The 24129-nt window shown below is 36.1% G+C and overlaps 1 protein-coding gene across 2 annotated transcripts in view; it reads left to right on the plus strand.

The window, feature by feature from the left end:
• Positions 1 to 24129, plus strand: part of LOC113235131 (semaphorin-2A-like) — a 61007-nt gene that overhangs the window by 32201 nt on the left and 4677 nt on the right. Inside the window, exons 1-9 of one of the 2 annotated variants that reach the window (XM_026470723.1) lie at positions 10938 to 11107; positions 11228 to 11315; positions 14850 to 14901; positions 16662 to 16832; positions 17051 to 17315; positions 17496 to 17726; positions 17810 to 17955; positions 18535 to 18650; positions 20056 to 20210. In XM_026470723.1, the coding sequence (XP_026326508.1) occupies positions 11278 to 11315; positions 14850 to 14901; positions 16662 to 16832; positions 17051 to 17315; positions 17496 to 17726; positions 17810 to 17955; positions 18535 to 18650; positions 20056 to 20210 (1174 nt within the window). In that variant the 5' untranslated portion in view covers positions 10938 to 11107; positions 11228 to 11277. Of the gene's footprint in view, positions 1 to 10937; positions 11108 to 11227; positions 11316 to 14849; positions 14902 to 16661; positions 16833 to 17050; positions 17316 to 17495; positions 17727 to 17809; positions 17956 to 18534; positions 18651 to 20055; positions 20211 to 24129 lie in introns of those variants that run through there. The other variant, XM_026470722.1, reaches the window with a different exon arrangement.

Below are 24129 nucleotides of genomic sequence, written 5' to 3' on the forward strand. Positions count from 1 at the left end.
CTATTGCAATAAAACGGCAATTTCATACTTTAACCCCTAATATTAAATATTTGTTAATGAAAGTAAAATGTGATGAATTACCTATTAAAAGTCATGGAATAAAAGTTGTTGTTTATGATTGTTAGTAATATAGTCCTCCGAGGTTGTTAGTTTTTTACAAATAACCCTGTATAATAATAATATAGTATAATTGTATCTTAAAATCTTTTCGTAGTTTTTCTGTGAATCGATTTGTATTTGGAGGTCGATCAGCGAGATACAGTATCGGATTACATTGAATAATGAACGACCGCGCTTGTCGCCGACAGGATTGGCCCTATCGTTAATGCACCATTAGTCGTTTACTCAACATCTTGAATTTTTGTTTTCTTTTATACCGGAAATGTTTTATATTTTTATCATTCCGAATTTAATTTATAGTAGTAGTAGTAGAACTGTGAAGCTTACCTATTTCTGCCACCAAGCGGTAATGTGAGTATTATTGTGTTCCGGTTTTGGAAGGTGCTGGCGAAATTACAGGCACCTCGGACTTTCAACTTATGTCTCAGGCTGACGGTCGCAGTGGCAGTGCCCCTCATACCTTTGCGATTTAAAGTCACTCAGAAGTGGCACTATAACTGTTACGGGCAGACGTGTCGCTTACCAGCAGTTAAGACTTGTTCGTCTCGTCACTTGGTATCATAAAAAAAATTTAAAGGGGTTGACATATATCATACTGTTATATATATAGGATTATATCGAATTTACATAGGGGTCGTAAAAGACGACTAAGAAATGAATATGAGAAGAGTAGCGTCACCTTGTATACTAATTAGGTTTACTACGAGCGCTAAATTTCGTCTTTTTAATCAAATTCTGATTTAGAGGCTGGTATGCGTGTAGAAAGCACTTGAAAGAAAGACACATTTATTCCGCTTTTCACAAATAATATTACAAACATTATAACTTCTTTTTATAATATCAAGTGACGAGACGAACAAGACGTGTCCTGTCCATAACAGTTGCAGAGCCATTCAGAGCTTTAAGTCGTAAAAATCTGAGGGGCACTGCCACTGCGCCTGTCACCCTGAGACATAAGCTGACAAGTCCCATGTGCCTGTAATTTCACCAGCACCCTTACCCTTCAAAACCCGAATACAGTAATGCTAACATTACTGCTTGGCGGCAGAAATAGGTAAGATGGCTGGGTAGTAACCCTGGAAGAACTTATTCACAAGGAGCTCTATTGCTACTCTACTACTAACTAGTATCAGATAATAAATTAAAAATCGAAAGTACACAATAATAGCCGAAAAGGCTAGACTGTTCGGAGGAGGTTTTAAATACTTCACACTTATAATTATGTTAAGTATTTAAAACTGAAAGTAAAATAAAATAAAATTACAAGACGACAGAAACTAATTAAAAACGAGAACATAATTATAAACTACAAAGGGTCTTAAGAATGTGCATTATGCTCTTATATAAAGCTATACATTACAATATTAAAAAAAAATCATACTAATTTCTGAGTAATATTTGTAATAACTAAAAATGACAGAAAAATTTTAAATGAGATGGGAGCTGTCGCCGTGTATCTGTCGTATCAACGTTATTTCCTATTTTTTTACGGAAACTAGATACAGAAACTTGTATGTAAGTTGTCGCGAACTTTCTATTAATGGGTGAAATAGCTTTATGATTAAGCCGCGAGGACGGACTGGTACTCGTACTTTATTATGCAGACGTCATTTAGTGGACAACTGCATGCCCGCCGGCGCCTACCCACTTTCATTAAAATTTACGTTCCTCCTTTTACTCTTGTTTGGCCAGTAACTGTTCTCACAACCTATTGTCTCATTTATCATTTATTTACGGCGTATTCAATTTACACAACACTTATTCCGCGTTTGATCGTAATGGGAATTGTCAGAGATGCCTAACTGTTGCCAGATGTTTTATTTATTTTGTCAGTTGTATCGCCGTTATTACAAGGATTTTGTTTTTATTTTAGGAATCATTAAGCTCTGTTTGCTGATTGCCTATTTACAAATGTATAGACCTTTTACAAATCCTGAATATCCACAGTGCTTTTCAACCAGGTTGCGTTTTGTGCATTTGCATTAATTTTATTCATAAAGTTAATTTCTAATTGAAAATGTTTGCATCAAAAGTCGGTTATATCAGTTGTGGGACGGAAAGGCGTAATTAAAACTTGTATTATGTTATGGCGCAAGCAGCGGAGTGCGGAATGTGAACCGTGCCAAGTGTCGGATTTCGGACGTGCCCCGAGTCCGCAATTCACTCGTGTGACTCGCGTCACAGAGCCTCCAGCCGGGAACTGAGAGCTTCTGTGCCTTGGCCCATCCTCGCCTTGCCACAAACCGGGAGATATTCCCACTTTTTGCTAATCCCTAGTGCACATTTGCCGCCAAGTAGGACGAGACGGTTTTACTACTTACGTTGAAATGTTTCCCAGAGTTTTATCTAGCATTCATAAAAGAGCCAGAAAATATTTTTGCTTGTAAGAATATATTAGTAAAGAACTTTGAAAAATTTTTGCTATACCTAAATTAAATAGTCTGTCACTATCTACTTTGGGTTATCAGAAACATTACAATTTTGTACCAAATTTTGTAATTTTTTGTATGATATTCAATTTTAAGCAATTTAGATCCCTAAAGCAGTTAATCATCCTTTGTCACCTAAGATTAAAGAAAAAGACGCCTCAGCACCGTTTAAAGTTCGAACAAAGGTCTTGGAAGATTATAATCCGCCACAGTGTGGAGCTAATTAAAATACCGAGACACGCGAGTCGAGCGCCGCGCCGCCGCCGCCGCGACGAGTTGCCTCAGGCTAACCTCGCCAGTGAGCTATTTGCCCTCTCTTTGCCCTTTTGAGCCAGACCCACGTCGGCAAAGCACTGCACTCGCGCCGTTATCACCCGTTGTGAAGTCAAGTTCTTTTATGATATTAAAATCAACAAAGTTATTTAACCACAACCTCGAAATACACACTTGCTATGGAGCTTTAAACATGCAGCGCATAATAGCAGCTCGCATTTCCAGGCACACAGCAATTCTGGTGAGCGAGCACTTAACATTAGCTCTGCTAATGTTAATTTAATCTAGCATAGTATCGTACGGCTGTCTCCTAGTGATAACAAATAGGCACAATATATTGTAATCTAAGGATTAAGTAAGCTTAGTTTAAATTGAATCCGTGGTATTAATGCTTTCCTACGTTACTCCCGAACTCGCATAACGGGTTATTATATTACCGGTTCAGAAGTTGTGACGTTTTAATTAAAATTACAGCTCGTTTTTGTGCTCACCCATCGTACGTGTCTCATGCACGTGACATCCTTTGTAACATTCGTAACAAACTTTGTACGGATTGTGCTCGTCTATAAAGAAAATAATTTTGGGGTAGTCTAGAGCTTTCGCGGAGCATTTGTTTTCGCTATCGGTGTGTATAACAAACCGTTGCTCTACATCTGACTCGCCAGGGCGAGAAAAAATATAATGACAATAACACTGCGTATGTCGGTAAACTGTAATATATTTTTTGTTTGAAAGAAAATTTATGTCAATTAATAACATAAAACAAAAAGTATATAATAAATTGGATTAAAAAAAATACAGACAATTAAAAATACATAAAACAGAAAATAAATTGGATTTTTAAAAATAAGAATGTGTGGGAAATTCGAGGTAACTCTTTGGGTAAATACAGTACTTACTTTGGTATATGGACAGACATTATTCAGGCGAGTTGCTCATGTAATTGCCGGTAGCTTTTAGCGGGATACGGCAGGATACGGGATACGGCGGGCCAGGTAATTAATGCGCTGGCGCACTGCTGCAAAAATGTACCGGGATTATCGCCCGCATTACCCCACTGCCCTCAAGTTCACTCTGCTTCTACAACAAAGTTTTTATCAACAAGATTGAAAAATATATAATATCTTTCGGTGAAATTGTTTAGCTTACCAATGCTAAATTATGTTTCTTATATTAATGATGTAGTTATAAGAAGAACTAAATTCATAATGTCATTTAACCTCAGCTTTCTTAAAGTCTTGTTACGCTTAATTCGTAACCTGATCCTCAGACAACTTTTGTGTTTTGTGAAAAATAATTTTCATTGTAAAATAAATTTGAAAACCTAAGACCTGTAGGGTTATAATAATAACAAATACTGGGTTGTAATATAATTGTACACAGAGCGTTACACTTTGTGCGTTCCGCTGCTCCACTGATTAGACCGTACAATTACAGCGTAACAGACAAGTCATTTTGAGAAGACCCGCTCTCGAGAGGGCCGTTTGACTCTTCCAGAAAAGGAAAGTCACGACCTCATCGCGGGACCATTCCAAGTCCCAACAAAATAAATATATTTTGCTGATTCGAGAAGAAATTTGCAAGTCTGCCAAGAATATTCGTACCAAATCGTTTTCCTATAATTGGAGTACATGTGAATTTGTATTCAGTAGCGCATCCACCGCGGATGGAATTCCGCCATTTCGCGGAACCTTGTCCTCCATCATGCGTGCTTATTGAAGTAATTTCTGTTACCCGCCTCTCTGGAACGCGAATAATTGAATTTTATTTGTTCTTTATTCTTTGGCGCTGCGGTGTATTTTTACTGCTGTGTTAAAAAATATATATTTCATTAATGTGAAGTATGCGAACGTCTTTTTTTCATTTCAATAAAGAAAAACAAGCATAGAGTTAATAGTAATAAATTTTATAATTATAAAAAGCGAAATTTAAAGATTTTTGTTCGTAAATTATTAAGCCAGCCCTCGGGAGAATTTCCTGTTAGCCGTCTTTTATAGACAGGACGGCCTATAAAACAAATTGATCCGTTGGGGTTTGCGGAGTTCGATAGTAAATTACCAGAACAAACACCGTAAACAAATTCTGTTTCATATTAAAATTTCGACTTACTGTTAGGTGTATAAGGTGAAAACGGATTTTTGCAAGTAGTTGCACGCGGTGGTGCGAGTCGGTTGGTAATGTACGCGAGTTATTATTTACGCAGAGGCACCGCGCCCTGACAGTCGCTGTCACTCGGCGACACAGCTTGGGGGCTATCGGCGTCACGCTTCGGTGCCTGCGCCCCGCCACCGCTGCCGCCGCCTGCCGCCTGCATGTATATCATGCATTAATTTTACGTCCTCGTCTCTAAATTTGAACTTGAAATTAGTTTCAAGCCAGTTACATAAAGTGCACATATTTGGACTCGCATGTGCCAAGCGAATTGATATATTTGGCAAAACACTTGAGCTTTTAGAGAAAAGTAAACCTAACCTAATTATTTTACTTGTCTTGTCTTCATGTCTATTTTTTGAAAGAGAAGTGTTAAAAAAATTTGGAAAGTAAAGTCCACATCTGTCCACATTATGTGACAGAAGTTATCTATTGAATAATTATGGATATTAATTATTGTGCGTCAAATTATTACGGTATCACATAATACAGATTCTTACAAAGTGTATACTTTATTAGTTGTATGTATGTATATTTATTATGTGTATACTTATATGATAATTTTGAACCAGTTCAGGTGTTTCAAATTTACGGCGTCGTTACAACATGCTGTATAGAGTACAAGACAGTAAATTATATTTACATTAGAGTTCTTTTTCAAAAGAATGCAATGTATGGTCATACTTTTCGACACTGAGCCCAGAAGCTTATTTCAAGGTGCCGCTCTTATATTTACATTATCCCAAATATTGGGCCAACAAAAATCTTATTTACTTTACAACTTATATATTATATAACACTACGTTTTGCAGTACACTGTAGTTCCAAACAATTTCATAATTCTGAAAGTATCTTCTCTATGAACTAGTTTGACTTTAATGTATGCTCACATGTGTTGGAATAAAGAATGAAAGTCGTAACTCCACATTATGAAAGTTGTTTTACGCCTTGTAATAATGTACAACGTTCCTGCTTCTTAGGTATATTGCTGACACAATGTTAGTTTACAGTTAAATTTGTGTCTCAGAACACGGAATAGCGTCATGAAATAATTTCATTTCTTTTATACCACGTTTACATAATGTTTATTACATGGAATAATGGGATTGTAGCTCGATAGATGACTCTTTGATAAAGAAGAATTTTCAATTCAAGTTTCTGATCCCACAATTGTAATCGGTTCAAGGATCAAGTCTCTCCTGCTCACTTACATCAAGTATATTCAAACGGTATTGAATAAGTGCTTTTTGACATAACGACGGATCCAAAGCCTCGAAAATTGCGCATCAGGGGGCCGCACTGTATTAGAGAGTGCACTAAAACCTCCTTATCTCCCCTACTTGTTTAGATACACGGCAACATCTTCCGTAGAGTGCATCTTTAAGGGCTTAGTAGATAAGACTTTATGTCCGGAGTAATGACAGTAAGGTTGGGTGAAAACGAGAATCGCACGCTCTATGAATTGAATAGCTTACTTAAATGTATTCGTCTATAGAATTGTATAGTCCTATCTTTGTTATTTGCGTCTGTATTGTTTCAATATATACAATTGTAGATTTGATGCAGTATTTTGATTAGACAGTTGCATTCCATGCGACAAAGGCTCGTTTGCATGTGGTATAATAAACGCTTTGAGGTAGTACATGTCATCGTGTGTTGGCAGCCGCACAGTAAGTCAGGAGGGCAGAGGTCGCGGACCGCTGACGATTCTGGCGGCACCTCAGCTTTGGTCCACTCTGTACTCACTGACCTACATCCGCTTTGGCACAGTTCGCAATCGCCGCTTCAACTTAATTGTTCCGACACTTCAGTGTCCTAACGATTGTGCCGCAATCGGCCGATTTAAAGGGGTGTTCTCACTGTTCTGTGAGTGCGATCGCTTTCGAGCGACCTTTGCACCAGATATACATTTTAGCCAGGTAAATGCTGGCCGCGGCCTAGATGAACTTATGTAAATAGAAGCTTTGTTAGTGAAGCACTTTTCATGTTTTACAAATAATGGTGTCTCCGTGGAATAAAGTTAGAATGGGACACGTTGGCGGAGAGCCACGTTACAGACATATTAATGAAAGAGGGGATTACAATTTGCCTTTGTGACGGCGCGTCCTCCAATTACATTAATCTGGCAAAGTCGTAGCGAGGCGCGCGCCGCAAGCAACATGATTAAAAATTCTATTAGTTGAAAGGCAGACATCTTCTTAATAGGAAAAGTGCATGCGAGTGCAAATTCATGGTTAACATTTTTGTTTTTAGTTAGTTGAAATCTAATTGAATTAAGTAAGCGCACTTGACCCGTTTCACTTCGTTAGCATTTCGTGAATTATATAATAATAATAAATCTTTTATTTTATATAATCGTTATTATATATCAACATTTCGACGATGATTATGTAAACATGGCTTAATATGTTGCAATAAAATAAAATATATTGCCTAACTAAAGTATATTCTCGCTATTCTTTTTACTATATTAGCTAAAACGTTAGTTTTGTGTAATTATTGTCATTTAAAGAGATCTTTTGATGAAAGCTGACAGCGAATAAGTTGCAGCTTTGAAGCACAGTGGCGGCGGCGCAGAAGTGAGTATGCGACGAGGACTTTATTCTTGCATACGAAATTAATACCCTTTTAGCTATAAACTCTACGACGAACACCATTATGCATAAGTATATAATGCGATATAATGTTTTAACGTGGTTAAGATTTGACTTTGTGTGTAAAGAAGCCATCTATACAAAGCAAAATAATCCCATTGTACGAACGACAATCGTACTCTAACGTAAATTCCGTGGTCTCTCACGTTTTTAAATATTGACCCTATGCTTTTAAAAGCCGGCTAAGTACTCAGCAATAACAATAGATCAAGGTGAAGCGTTCGTGCAGTAGCGAAAAAGAAAGCAAGTAGCATCCGCAGTACCCGCACTGTGGTTTCACACACGATATCCGAAGGCGGACTCGGTCGGCAGGCCACAGCGTCCTTCCGACAGATTTACGCGAATCCGTTGTATCTCTGCTCGCATCTCCGACTCCGAGAACGAGAAAAAGATTGAATCTCACTTGGTTTCAGCTTTCGCACAATAAGTATTATTTAATGTAGCAGATTTATTCCATATAATAAATACTTGAAAATTCTCTTCGTGACTTAATGTTGATACAATAAGAAACAGATTTTTTTAAACAACCAAGTACTGACTGAAAACCTCATAAATTAGTTTTTTTTGTATAATATCAAGTGACGGGACGAACGAGTCGCGAGGCTGATTGTATGTTGATATTATAAAGCAATGCAATTACTATTAACGATGTGTTATCCCAAAATACAACACGCGGGTATGACCTACACTGCAAATGTTTTGTTATGGTGACCTATCAAAAGTCGTCCCTAGAATCGAGAAATCTAGTGTGAAAAGAAGATGCTCCAAAAGCTCTCACGAACTCACGGTACTTAACCTTTCGCGTGGAACTAACCCGGTCACTCATTGATGTATGATTTAGCAGTTTTCATACGTGCCGCAAAGTAAAATGTACTAACGCTGCACTTCTAATATTAAAACTTCGAGGCACAGCTCCAGTCAAGTTTAAACAGTATTAAGGGTCTACCAAGTCCCGACCAAACTGTAGTAAAACGTTTACCGGGGAATTGTTCTTTTTGAGTAAACAGGGACCTCTCTGTGAAAGTCGTCGACAGTCGTGTGAGTTCTTTGTAAACACCGACTACGTATTTGAACTGTCTCGGCTTCGTCTGATTTACTTTCGCTTTAAGGAACATTGATCATAGATTTTGTTGGAACTAGGTTACCAAGTTTGTGAACAATACCTATAAATAGTATAATTATTGAGACATGTGTATAGCTTAACCAATTAAGATGCATACTAATCAAAAATACCACTACGATATTTTACGGAACCATGTGAAAATTGGAATACCAACGGTACGAAAATAGCGCACTTGTAGCACTTCATTTTGTAAGTGCAGGACAAAACGTGAAATAGTTTATAATTAAAGTAACCACGTGTGTGCGAGGAATTAAAAGGAACACGACAGGTTAGCAGCTGCCGCCTGTGCACACACCAACCACTCCAATTGTTTTTTTGGAATCCTTGAAACAATTCCAATTCAGCTGGCGATCGTTACTTACAGCCATTGTCACCCGACAATGGCTGTAAGTAGATTCAGGAAGAACAGTTTATTATTCTCACAAATCTCTGACCTCTCAAATCTTTAAGGAATTTTAGTAAATATCTGATATACCACCATTGGAATTATCACCACTGCAGTCTTCAGTTGATAAGGTATGTTTTTGTAATTTGTGAATTTATTAACCCGAATAAATTTTTCAAAATACATATACCTATAGTGTTTTTTCTTGCATAAAATTTATAGTTCACGTCTTATTTTTTCCTAAATAAGACGTGGACAAGATAAAATATAAAATGCGTTGACCTCACATCGAGTAAGCGACCAAGCTTCCATTACTTTTACGCTGTTCCAAAGACCACCCAAAAGAGCTTATCTCTCTAAACCTCTCGGAACATATTAACAAAATGAAAACAAATTAATTATGCAGTTGTAATGATTTTAAAACATTTGCCAACGGAATTGGGTTGAACGCAAACTGTCGTGTTCGGCAGTTTACTTGTTGCGGCATTTAACCGGCGTTGCGATCTGCATAATGCGGTCGTCAGAGCTGGCGGCTACACCTCGTTACTATGGATTTACATTTAACCCCACTTACCCGTGTTGCCAATTTAGTTGCAATTAATTTACGATGTGATTTTGGCACCGTAGTAAACGTTGCACTAATATATTAATTAGGAATTAATACAAAATACACTTTACAACATTTCCTAAAACAGTACTTTTTATAAAAAAAGTAGAATGAAAATTATTTGTTGTAAATGTAAATGGTTTTGGTTGTTTAACATGCAACATGCCTCATCGTCGGGGATAGTGCAAATCCGCGTATGTAGTATTGGGAAAAGTGCGTATCTGCACCAAAAACCAAATTTCGCAGGAGAGGGATTTAACGCTATTACTTTGCTATTTCAATGCCTACGGCTTTCATTTTTGAACAGTAAGCATTAATTTTAAGTTGTCTACGGACTGATAACAATAGATTCCCATAAATTACGCTACTTTCGTTACCACAACATTTACGCGATTTGATTTGGCGACTAAATTACCGAAATGGAGACTCGTAATCAAATGCTAGTTACGTGTTTGCAACTTAGAGGATGAAAAAAAAAATAAAAGGTTTGCACTATCCCCGACGTCGTTTCAATTATTTCCTTATTATCAGTGGCCAGTTGCAGAAGTGTCAACGACGCGCTCGGTCTCATGTCGAATAAATCACAGCACACAGTTCGTTAGATATTCAAACAATGAGTTCATTAGCGCTGTAATCGCTGCGGTGTTCGATCGCCGGACTCTATCCTATATCTATACCTATGTAAACATACGACCCGACGCACGACAGCGCCAAACTGGGTGCCGATCCGAGTTGTTGTGTGCCAATAAACGAAGATACATGTAGTTTTATAAATTTGTTTAATTGTACTCCAAACCAAAGAAACAATAGCGTGTATGACGTTTTTCCGGTCTGTATAACCTGAAAGGATATTATTATAATATGAGGTATAATTCATCGGATGTGTTTGCGGGGGATGTCTAACTCTTTTGCAGTCTATAAGTCTAACTTCGTTCCACTTTTATTTTAGTACAGTCATGTATCAACATGGTCAAATCAAAAAGTACCATAGTCCTTAATGGTATTTTTGGATATTTGGATATTTGCGTCCTCGGATAAAATTTCACGTAGCTAGGTTATAGGCAATAAAAATCACGTATTGTAAAGATAGAATGGGACGTATAAAGAGACCACTTACATCGTTTAATATATTTAAGTGGGGGTAGTTGTAAAGATTATTATGGCCGCGCGGAGGTGCGCACGCAACCTCTCGTGACGCCCTCGCCTGCGCCGCCGCCGCGCCGCAAGACCACCTGCCAATAATCACTGCCTATTGTGGCCATGGTTATAATTAGCCTTAACTTAAATTGCAAACGGCTGTATTATCTTAAGCTGTTATCTAGACAAATTTACCTTAACGCCACGGTTTTGCCTAATAAAATTAAGGTTCGCACATATTTGCTCTTTTATTGGATTAATGTATAATATGGAAAGGGAAAAGTTGTTTGAGTAGAGACTACATGCGGTGGAATATGAAAATACATTTTATTTTGCTTTCTTTTGCAGATCATATACGAGAATTTTCCTGCGGTAATCTCTTCTACCGCACCCTATACATGAATGAAGATAGAAATGCGCTTTTTGTTGGTGCTATGTAAGTAGACCTTTACATGTTATTTTTATACACCTAGGAGAGCGGTCTCTAATTATGTTAACTCACATACATATGTTGTAAGTAGAAATTGCTCTATAACAATATGAATTCATTAAACATGTAGGGGTCCACCATTGACTGTTATTAGTCGCCAAGTTATTGACATAATAATGATTTGTGGAGGAAATGGAACTGAGACATGAACCTCAATTATTTACTGTATCTGTCAACGATTTATTTGAACTATGACCCTTCCATTTGTCACTAATGCTACGGTTCGGAAATAAAACTGGATATACGAGATAGATATTGATAAATTTAGTATATTTACTTTCGAGTAATAAAATAAACTAAAATCACATAATAGAAAATCTAAAAAGATAATATTCTGAAAAATTATGTTTATTGTAAGGAATTTGATACATGAAAACCACAAAAACTTTAAATAATATTTTTAGACGTTCCATAAACGCTTCTATTAACAAACATTTATCAAGAAAGTAACTTACTTTTTATTTTTGGAATCTAAAGGAAGCTAGTGATCAAAGATAGCGTGGTATTTTCGTAATTTCGTAGCAACTTCTGTGCTACTATTTAATTGTAAAGAAATCAATACTTTAGCTGAAGAATTTCTAAGAACAATAGCTATTTCTTACAACGATGACCAGCCACAAGGACAGACCACGGGACAAATTGATTATATTGACATAAATTCAAAATTAGACCGACTTTCCTTCGAGTACTATGCTTCAACGTTGTTTTTTTTTTCACCTTTTGTGACCAAAAACTTCTTTCTCTTGGTTCAAAAGCCGTTCAGAGCTGCCACCCGAGGTAGTTTCCTATATGCCTCATCCAAAATATTATAGTATGATCTGACTCCTCCATAGTGAATCATAGTGACTCTCTCAGTGTCTATTAACATTCAGACGAAAATATTCTCAATGGTTTCTTAACGTTTCGAACTCTTTGCAGGATCAGTGGTCAAACAGAAAAATAAATACAGTAGAAGTGGTTAGTTAGCGTCTGACGCGTGCCAACAGTAGGTCTCGTTAGACCTACTTGAGCTCAGTCCGCCATTTTCACTTTGTATGGTATGGTTGTGTCAATCTTTCGCGCAAATTCATTGACTTACAATTATATGGACGTCGGGTCCGCGCTAAAAAGTGTCCGCACTTGTAAGGCGCTAAAATCGTATACAGAGCGCCAAACTCCGCTTTAGTCTTCATTTGTTGGACTGACAGCGCGATACTGCGATGACATTACAATTTAAATTTCGAATAGGTTGACTTGGGACATTTTTTTCGTGGTTTTTGTATTAGACCCGTCGTCCATTTATTTGTAAGTCAATGCGCAAATTATTTAAAATCGTAGAGAAATGTCTTATTGTGCTATTTTGGAGTGCAAAAATTATAGCCGCGCCAAAAATATTACCCGTAGTAGTATTTCATATCATCGGTAAAGTCTTATTTTAATAAATTTTAAATTTTCTGTTTATTGAATTGATTTTTTGTACTGTAACGAACGAAAGTAAACGTGGGATAATCTCAGAGCAGAATGGTCGAGTTTTATCTTTTTTCTTTCCACCCTGGTAGCGAACAAAAGTTTAGCGAAAAAATGCTTCACGGGTGTTTTGTTAATTTTAGACTTAATTGTTCGAAATAAAGTTTATTATGCAATGTGTGCATCAAAGAATACATCTGTTGTCGAGAAGATACTACTTTCTATTGGTTCAGATGTTAATCGTTCGTCGTAGTCTAGCTACTGGTCGCAAGATGGCAGCACGTTGAATAAAATTTCAATATAAAATCAAAACATCTTTTTAAATTAGAAACTATGATCAATCATTATCAAGATTTCTTAGTGTTTATCATTACCGCTCCGTTCCGATAGTAATCTTAGCTTAACGCACTTCCATTGTTTGTTTTCTTCCGTGAATAGTCACGACTAAATGTGTGCATGTTCCTTGTGATTTTTGCTCTACATATCGCACTGCTATTACAAAAGTGTTATAACTCAAAATATGTGAAATTCAAGATTATACCATTGTTGAACTTAAAATTTTATTCTCTACACTTCAATAAAACCGCCGTTAGAATTTTGTAAAAAAGCAATTAAAAGATATCTACTTAACTACTTAACTCAAAATGAGACCGCTTTATGTGAGCTAGTTCTGGCCAAAATAGTTCTTATTCAAAAATATTAAAGCAGTCTCTTTTGTTTTTAAATATGTATATTTGGCAAGCAGGAAATAACTTATACATAAATTTACACAGATATTTCACGGGAAACGAGTAATTCCATTTTTCGTCGATTGTGAGAAAATTCACTTTTTGAGTTAATGAATACACTATTGTATTAACAGTGCCATATATATATGATGTTTTCTATTAATCGTGATTAATGTACATTTTAAATGCATTCTAACAATAAATAATAAATAAATAAATAAATAAATAACGCACACAATCACTAGGGAAAGCCTGTGTCGCGGGTGCCATGGACACACACATAGACAACCACAAATTACATCCAAACTCACGAGAGAAATAAATGTAGGCCATGCACATATTTCTCTCGGCCCGGGAATCGAACCTGGGTCCCCTGCGTGGCAGGCCGGCATGGTAACTGTTATTACTCCTTATTATTACTCCATCTCCAAGAGTCTAGCTCTTAATTAGGAAGACGATGTCAAATAAAATAATTTTAATTTGATACTTTTCAAATAATTATACATTACCAATCAATAAATTATGCTATATAATACCAATGATCTCAGTACAGCGTACAAAAAAAACCGACCTCAAAAGTTCGTGGAATTACATCTATTTACCAAGTTTTATTGAATGATTCATCCCCTAGTTTGCCACCCTTAGAGGTAGAATATTTTCTTCAAATGGGACCACTACTAAGCTACTCTCTTTACAGCAAAAAAGAGTCATCAAAATCGGTTCACAAAAAAGGCCGGTTATCTCGTAACATACATACAAAAAAAGCGCAGCTATTTTGCACAATTTAACCTTCACTGGGTTCGCAGAGTAGCAAATTAATTAACTTCTATTTTTATTAACATGGACTTCCGTAAAGTAACGACTGAATCTATTAATTACTATAATAGTTTAGTTGAATACCAAGGTTCCTTATTATATTTCTATTTGTGAAGATCTGTAATTGGCTTTCAGTTGTTAATATTATTTTTATTTAATTTAGTTTAAGCTGCTGGTCTTCCGATATGACAAATAAACAAACTATTTACTGACCTGTAAACCTAAGACCATTGAAATGACGAATCAATTTAGTTATTTTTTATAAAATTCCTTTGGCAATTTATTGAAATTACATTTATAGAAAAACGTATCGTACAGTTTTTTCATTGAGTATCTCTGTGTTCATATTCACTGATTTTATCCCATAATGTAAAACTTAGTACCGAATTTGTATTTAAACAACGGATTATGCAAATTGCCGTTTTCCATGGACAATGTAATGGAAATATAACAAAGCCCCTATTCAATAGTGCTTACTGATTTGTTACAGGGATCGAGTTTACAAACTAAATATGTCTGATATAAGTCAATCACACTGTGAGGTGAGTGATATTTATCTTAATTATTAACATAAATTTAAGTTATACGTTGGCGTTGATTCAGGCAAACGCAAACTTAATTTAAGTTCAGGATTGTCTCTTTCGCATAAGTAAGAACGAGATAAAAGATTTCATTTGAGATCTGACGAGTAGACTAATCAGACCTCGCATGAACTCGGACAAGTCGGCGTTAGTCGAAGCTCATGTAAACCGGTATTAAATTTAATAATACTTATTATTTATAATATTATTAGTAAAAATGTACTCAAAAACTAGTGTTAGAATTTACCCAGCTTATATCAGGGCAAATGCACCACCGCCCCAGCATTGGGGACTCCCACCTATTTACCAATGTGCTCAAGAGCCGCGAGTGCCGTTCGAGATGAGACGCATGCGATTTAACAGCGACGCACTTTGCTCTCTGATAATAGTTTCTGAAATCGTCGACACGTTTGTCAGCGAACATGGTTGACGCGTGACAAAAAGTGGAATTCGTAACAAAATCATGAACGGATTGTTATACTAAACGCGCAGTGCACTGTATATCCATTGCGTGTAGTTAACCTACACGCTTATAAGCAATATACTAAAATATTGTAAGTAGCTGTCAACATATAAAAATCAATCAGATCCAAACGTAATTGAATAGTCTTGTCCTTAAATTCACAAATGCACAGAATTTACATTATGTTTAGTAGGCAGGATTTACGTTATTACTAAAATGCACTAAATTATTAGGTTACCTTGTTTTTGGGCTTAGCTCTAGCTGTTGTTGAGGTTATTTTATATAAATTTTAATATAAAGTAATGGTAGAAACGATTAAAATGATACGCATATTGAAATTCCAAGTGCCACTTTGATTCAGCTATACATATATGGCTGAAAGCGCAACATACTAGACGTTTTACATTTCTCAACTGAGTATCATCATCCCTTGAAAGGTAAAGTCCTTGTCATTATATGTCACACTTCGCCCTCTTGATGCAAAAAGGGAAATTAGAAAAATGTTTACTCACCGTTATCTTGTGATGCACAGAAGGGGTTCCAAAAGCACTCTACTGTCTTTTAAAATCGTAATATCGTTATTCCTACTTTATATTAAATTTGTTTAATCGGATTGATATGTGGAAGTCACGCGAGGATAAGAACGAATGAAAGGATTGAAACAAAATTGTTACCCGTATCCAATGACATTCCATATCTGTTTACATATCATTTAAGATCGATAGAGTAAGGTATTTGAATTTATCTTTTGTATGTTTCGAACCAAAAATTAGTAAAATAGAAGAATTTCAGTAATCACCTCTGAAGTAAAAAGAACTGATGGATTATATTAGAACCTGCAGCAGCTTCTGCTATCTGCATCTCTGATCGCGATAAAAATCTCAGTACTAAGTACTAAAAAAATCGACCTCAAAAGTTCGTGGAATTACATCCGTTTGCCAAGTTTTATTGAAAGCGGTTACCGGAAAGTGCGCGAAACCGGATTCATCCCCTAGTTTGCCACCCTTAGTGGTGGAATGTTTTGTGTACATTTAAATGGTACTACTACTGAGGTACCCTCTATCCAACAAAAAAGAATCTACATATGATGATTCGGTTATATCGGTGATATCGGTTCATAAATTAGACGGAGTTATCGCGTAACATACATTCAAAAAAAGCATACATTCGATTTGAGAACCTTAATCTTTTTTTGAAATCGATTAAAAATAACTTTAATAATTGTCCTTTAGAGTATAAGAAAATAAATTTTCAACAGAGGGACGCACTACTACTAGAAGCGAGTAATGTGGCAAGGTGCGTGAGCAAGGGAAAGTCAGAGCCTTTCGAATGTCGCAACCATATACGCGTGCTGCAGCCACTAGGAGACGGAGAAAGACTCTACGTTTGCGGCACCAACGCCCACAGTCCCAAAGACTGGGTAGTTTATGTAAGCTTACCACTGATTATTATAACACCTAAGGTTATTATTTAACTGAGTGAATACCAATGTAAGGGATTACGATTAGCAATATTTTAGACAGATAAAGTGGCAAGGATTCCAATTTCCATAATATTATATTTCGATTATGTGCATGAAGTATTTTGAGCTACGGTACGTAAAGACAATGGAACCTTACAGAGTTAATGCTTAAGTTTATTATACAGTTAAACCTGACCCATCTTCCTCGGCACGAATACGTGCCCGGCATCGGGTTAGGAGTTGCGAAATGTCCGTATGATCCTGCGGACAACAGCACGGCTGTGTGGGTCACGCAGGGCAACCCGGGTGGCCTACCTGCGCTCTACGCGGGGACTAATGCAGAGTTTACAAAAGCGGACCCAGTCATATTCCGCAATGATTTATTTGACCACGGTCAAAAGAAGTTCAATTTCAAGAGAACGTTGAAGTACGACTCCAAATGGCTAGACAGTGAGTATCTTTAATTGATTGACTTTTAAAGTTTGCCTTTAAAGTACTTGGAGTCGTGAACCAATCCAAGCCCTTAGTTTAAATTGAAAGATTACAGTACAGCTTGTACAACTAATTGACACGTTAGATTACAGTTAAATTGACGACGCGCCTTGTCTTCTACTAAAATATTTGTTCCAGAAACTAACTTTGTCGGATCCTTCGACGTCGGTGAATATGTTCTGTTTTTCTTTCGGGAAACGGCTGTGGAGTTTATGAACTGCGGTAAAGCAGTATATTCTAGGGTAGCCAGGGTATGTAAGCAGGACACGGGAGGTAAACACATACTCAGCCAAAATTGGGCGACGTATTTAAAAGCGAGGTTAAACTGCAGTATACCTGGAGAGTTTCCATTTTATTTTGACGAAATACGTAAGTTCCTTACATATCACTTTTTCTCCGCATTTCATAATTTATTTATACAAAAAGTAAGTCAATGTATTTTGCGTACACAGAGAGTGTATACCAAATGCCGGACGATCCGACACGTTTCTATGCGGCATTTACAACAGGCGCAAGTGACGGATTGGTCGGTTCCGCCATCTGCACCTACACTATGGACGATATTCAAGAAGCCTTTGCTGGAAGGTTCAAGGAACAGGTGAATATTACAGCTTTAATAAAGCTAGTCAATTGTTAATAGTACATTGTGTATATAGGGCGGTAAATAAGAATAAGAAAGAAAAAGATAAGAAATTATAAGATAAGATATTATAAGATAAGATAAGATAAGAAATTACTAACGAGAGAGATGTATATAAAATCAATAATTTCAAGATATATATAAATATTATATAAATAATAAATAATATAAATAACTGTATTTTAATTAATAAATTTAGTAAAATATAAGTAAATTGCAAATGGTTGACTTTTTTTATATACTTCAAGCTTATGCGAAATACATTCAGATTTTTCGAGTATAAAAACTTTTACCTTAATCTTGACGTATAAGAGCAGTACAGTGCAATTAAATAAAAAAAAAACATTTCGGCCTAGGCCGGTAAAGTAATGAAGAAGCACGCGGGCGCACTTTAGTACGTTACGACCGACTTTGCCTATATGTCAATGACTCTGTTTTCGAGCAAGTGTGATGAAAATAATGTTTATTTCAATTCTTTTTAAGATTTGCTACAATATTGAAATTTTTAATAACGTCATCGAAATTATGCATAAACAGGCTACGTCCAGTTCAGCGTGGCTGCCTGTGTTAAGAGCACGGGTTCCTGAACCTAGGCCGGGTACTTGTGTCAACAACACAGAAGCCCTTCCCGATAATGTCCTGAACTTCATCAGGTATGTACATAGTTATTAAACTTTGTTACTTCGTTCAGATAATTTGTGTATAAATGTTATAGGGCAATGTCGCGTCACGTCGTAGTGCTTTGGTCACAGGTAAGCACAAGTCACAATTTTTGCGGTTTTCAAATGAAATTAAGTGCAAGATCTAATTAGAAGATTACTTTGAAGAGTTTCTGGAATAGGGACCTATTTAAAAAACAACTATCTTGGCTTAAAAAAATTACGATATCTGGCGGAAAGATAAAACGTTTAATGGCTTTCACAAAAATATGAAATGATAAAAAAAGACAAAACGAACATATTCAGTCAACAGCACACCATGCTATACAATTTTGTTCGAATATCGGTTCCAGGATGATGAAACAAGATCCGTCAATGTGTAGCTTCATATGTTGCCGTCTGTACGTAACAGATAGCTTTTACCTACTGAAAGAACAACAACTTGTATGTGCTGCAACCATCAACATAGTCGCACGATGCTGAGCATCAACAACAAAACAATATACCGGACCAATATTTTTATGTTTGTTTTATACTAATTTAAACACAAGAAATTAGCACATGTTGAATACAATTGTGTAATAATTAAAAAATGAAATAATTTATTTGGGCACATATTTCTGAAAAGCAGCGACTTGTACTTACCATATAAATTCCTATTAGTACCTACTATTTTGTGCGTAAATATTGTAGATACTGTCGTAAGTAGTACATAGGTGCAACCAGTAAGTGGGCTTAAATATTAAAAGGGAACGTGAGTATATTGGAAAATCAAACCGTTTCATCTTTCATCCCCTTGAGAATACCTAACCTCAGCAGGGTAACGTTAGTTGCGTAGCACGTGTACCCTCTAATTGGGTGACATTCACATGATAATGAATACATAATCAAATGCGTAAAGATTTTTTAATGTATCCTTTTGTTGTATCGAAAAGATATACTAAAGTAATGATATTTTGAACACAAAGTAAGGACTGCCGCCGATTGAATTTGGTGAGGTCAAAATATCGTTTGATAAGCTTATTCTAGTCAGTTTTTAGCTGTCCTGTTTTGTATGCAAATGTTAAAATCTTACTAAGATAAGCCAAAAAGGTGGATTATAGTTTGGTAGCGTATGTGTGTAAGGTTTAAGATAGAACAATTAAAATTATTTACGCAATGTAGAGTTTAATATAAATAATTTGTAAATAATTTTGATCAACTGTTTTTATTTATATGAAGAAAATATTTTTACGAATCTTCAAAAATTAAGTAACTTAAATATAATTTGTTAAAATTTTATTTAACCCTGTTCTGTCCCCACGTTGGGCACCATGTTTTCATTAATTCCTTATTAGCGTATATTCCCTTCACGATATGTTATTAATTAATCGTTAAATAAATAATTATTACGTCTTAGATCACATCCACTAATGGACTCTGCGGTGCGGCATGAAGGCGACACGCCAGCGTTTTACAAGAGAGACCTGGTGCTGACAACGCTAGTGGTGGATCGGCAATTCGTCGACATGCTCAGGGACGATATCACCTATACCGTATTCTATGCCGGCACTAGTAAGTGACTAACTTTACATTTTGTTGTTCTTTTAAGTACGTTCGATAATGGACGCTATAATGGACGAAAATTGCAAAATTACATATTTAATATTTAATTACCGATAATTGTGATTCCATTTGTTTTCTTATTAGATATTTTGCTGTTTTTCCGACACCACTTAATAGAACAGCCCCCATTGTTAGAGATATTATATTTGTTACAATAAATACTGAATATACCGAGACATATACACAGATCAGATGTTGGGGCTGTACTATTTCAGTTTTCTAATTTATGACTTCAAAACAGACGAGAGTTGATATTTAAAAGTGATATATGAAATATAACTATATGAAATATAATAATAGAAAGGTATATAAAAGTGATATGGTCCCATTTATCAGGCAAGTTTTGTTGTAGGTAGTTGCCAGGGATGGATGGCCCTTATTTCGTCTCTATTTCTGGTTATATACTCGATGATTCGAAATCATGAACTTTAATCATATTTGAAATCATTTTGAAATCTAAATTTTACGTTTGGATCGCGGCCATATTGCGAAATGTTAAGAACTTCTTTGTTCTGTTATTGAAAATCAAGACTAATAGAGTAAAAAAGTAACCTTTGTCAACTTTTTGTCAAAAAGTTGTCAACCTTTGCGAGAATTTGCATTGTTATGGGTGTACTACGTGAGTGCGAATGCTGATTACGCGAATGACGATAGTGCGAAAACGTTCATTTGCGCGAATGGTCAGTTGCGCTATAGTTCATTTGCGCTAATGGTCAGTTGCGCGAAAGCTTGAATGCGCGAATGACGATAGCACGAAGACAGATTTTCGAAAGCTGGAAAGCAAGTCAATTGTTACAAGTACTCCCATGGCTGCAGGTTGTTGCAATTCGGACAAAAAACCGTTGTAATAATCTTTTTTTTTAAATGATTGTAATTAAAGATTGCTTTGTTTGGTTAATTTAAATAAAAAAGTTAAAAAATAAACGTATAATTCATTATGAAAGCTTTGCATTGCAAATAATTGCAACAGCCTGCAGCCAAGGGAGTACTTGCAACAATTAACTTGCCGTTCAGCTTTCGCAAATCTGTCTTCGTGCTATCGCCATTCGCGCAAATGAACTATCGCACATTTAAGCTTTCGCGCAAATGAACTACCGCGCTTTTAAGTTTTCGCGCAACTGATCATTCGCGCAAATGAACTATTGCGCATTTAAGCTTTCGTGCAACCATCTTCGTACTCACGTAGTACACCCCATTATTATAGTGTACATGTTTTCCAAAATTTCATTGATAAAATTAGAAAAAAACAATTCGCTATATAGTAGTTTAGCTGCGAAACATGGGACAACTGAAATCCGTTAGCCACCGTACCGAGCTAGCAACGAGAAAGTAGCTAATAAATAGTTCTCAGATTATACGAACACCTACTCAGAAATCTAAAAATTGTTTCAAACGACGAAATGTTTTATACCCGACTGAAACTCCTCTTATTGGATAATGAATTCTAAGATGCAGGGGAATTTCTTTCGAAGAAATTGGAATTTTATTTTTATTAAATTTGACGACGTATTTCGACAATAATTTGTTTTTTTTACTTATTCTAAGTATATTGTTTTATATGTATTGGTAGGTCAATGATATTAATTATTGTTGTTTGTATTAGTGCCGATCATATTTCACATTGACAATACGAAATAAATCCTATACTGTTGAAGAACAATATTATTTATGTCGTATTGTCAGAACAGAAGCTATCTATGTTACTGGACTAGTTTCTTGATCGATCTACTCGATCAACATAGACATCGTATTGTACTTACAATGAATTTAGGAATATTTTACAGAGAGTCATAATAAATAGATAACATACTTACAATATTAGGGTACCTTCAAATTAGACGCTTGTAGAAGCGCTGCAGTGCGCGGCAGCTGCGCATCCGTAGCGCTTCAGTAATTTTTAGTTTACTAATTGTGACAGCTAAAAACCAACCAACACACTAGAGGAAAATACAGTCAATCTTGTAACTTTAAGTTGTATAATAGGAGCTTATAATTGTAACAAATAGGAGCTTATGCAGCTTAAAATTGTTTTCAGAATTCTGAACACAATTTTAAGCTGCATAACTGTTTCTACATTAGCAAAAGTCGCAACAGCCGTAGGCAATTTAGTAGCAATAGAGCTTCTTGTAAAAGAGTTCGTCGAGGGTGTTCCCGCGTTCCGTGGGTGTTACTGCGTTCCGGTTTTGAAGGGTATGTAAACTAGTGAAATTACAGACACATGGAACTACTGGTGCAGTGGTAGTGCTCATCAGATTTGTGCGATTTATAGAGCTGTGAGTGATACTGCAAGTGCTATGATCAAGCATGTCGCTTACCACCATGCGCGCGTCTTGTTCATACCGTTATCGTCGCTTGATATCATAAAAAAAATCTAAAATCGAACACTCAGAAAAAATTCCTTCGATCCGGCCGGATTCGAACCGACGTCTTCTAGCATACCGTGCCAGACGCTTTTTCTGAGTGTTCGATCTTTGTATTAATAATTATAACAAATTAGTGGAGTAATTTCACAAAAAAATAATTGAATATCAATTCAATAAAAATTCATAATACACATGTTAATATTTTTTTTAATTGTCCGTACCTTTTCTGTGCTGAAAGAAAATGTTTAAACCTGCTAAGTATATGCTTGCTAAGTTGTAAGCCATACTCAACAAGCAACTACAAAGCAGGAGATCAGTTAGTCATCGAGTTGTTCGTCTCGTCACATGGTATCGTAAAAAAGCAAACTAAATACCACCTTTTATTTTATACTAGTGCCCTCTAGAACCTATTAAACACTAACGCTGTTAATTGCATTTTGCACTAAAAGGTGCATACGCTAGTCTTCCAACTGTCGTAAAATGATGCATATAAGAGTTTGACTATAAAAGTAGCTATATTAGAACAGTATAATGTTTCCAGAAGTTCTATAACATAATTAGACCAGTTGCACAGCACAACGCAATTGTTACCCTTGTGAAGATTTGAAATGCATTCGAGAAATTACACTCGAGTTAAAGATCTAATTTTAAAAGCGCACCTTTAAGCGAGTTAAAATTAGCGCTTTAACACTCGTATTACTTGCCGTATTTGAGTGGAAATTACAGTAAAACGACCAACGCCGTGTCATTCAGAGGACTATTTTACTTATTTTTTATTTGCACATCTACTAACAACTACTAATACGTAGTGAGCTATCAATAAGTAATAAATAACGACGTATCATTTAGTGTGTAGTTAATAAAAATGGAGACGTGTATATTTTTTTAATTTGTCAATAATAATTTTAAAGCGATTCTGAATTATAAAAAAACAGTAAATTTTAAATCATTTCTAGCCGCTTAAATGTAAAAGTATATTAAATGACAGCCTTAATATTTTAACGATCGTCGATAAAAATAACACTGCTCCATTTTAAATTTCACTGACATAACTACAAAGAATATTTTCTTTCATTCGTTCGTTCACTCTTTTCCAAAGGTCGTTATTAAGGCGTTCATAATAAATTGTTAATACCAAGTGACGGGACGAACAAGTTGTACGTCTGGTGGTAAGCGACACGCGTGTCCATAACAGTTGTTTTGCTACTCGGAGCTTTAAATAATAAAGATCTGAGCGGTACTGCCACTGCGCCCGTCACTCCCGAGACATAGGTAGACAAGTCCCCTGTATCTATAATTTCACCAGCACCCTTACTCTTCAAAACCGAAACACAGTACTGCCACCTTACCTGTCTATTTCTGCCGCCAAGCAGTAATGTCAGCATTACTGTGTTCCTGTTTTGAAGGGTAACGTGCTGGTGAAATTATAGGCACATGAGACTTGTCAACTTATATATCAGGGTGACAGACGCAGTGGCAGTGCCCCTCATATCTTTGCGATTTAA

This window comes from Hyposmocoma kahamanoa, unplaced genomic scaffold, assembly GCF_003589595.1.
Source record: "Hyposmocoma kahamanoa isolate Upper Pololo Valley unplaced genomic scaffold, ASM358959v1 87, whole genome shotgun sequence".
In the NCBI taxonomy this organism is placed as follows: domain Eukaryota; kingdom Metazoa; phylum Arthropoda; class Insecta; order Lepidoptera; family Cosmopterigidae; genus Hyposmocoma; species Hyposmocoma kahamanoa.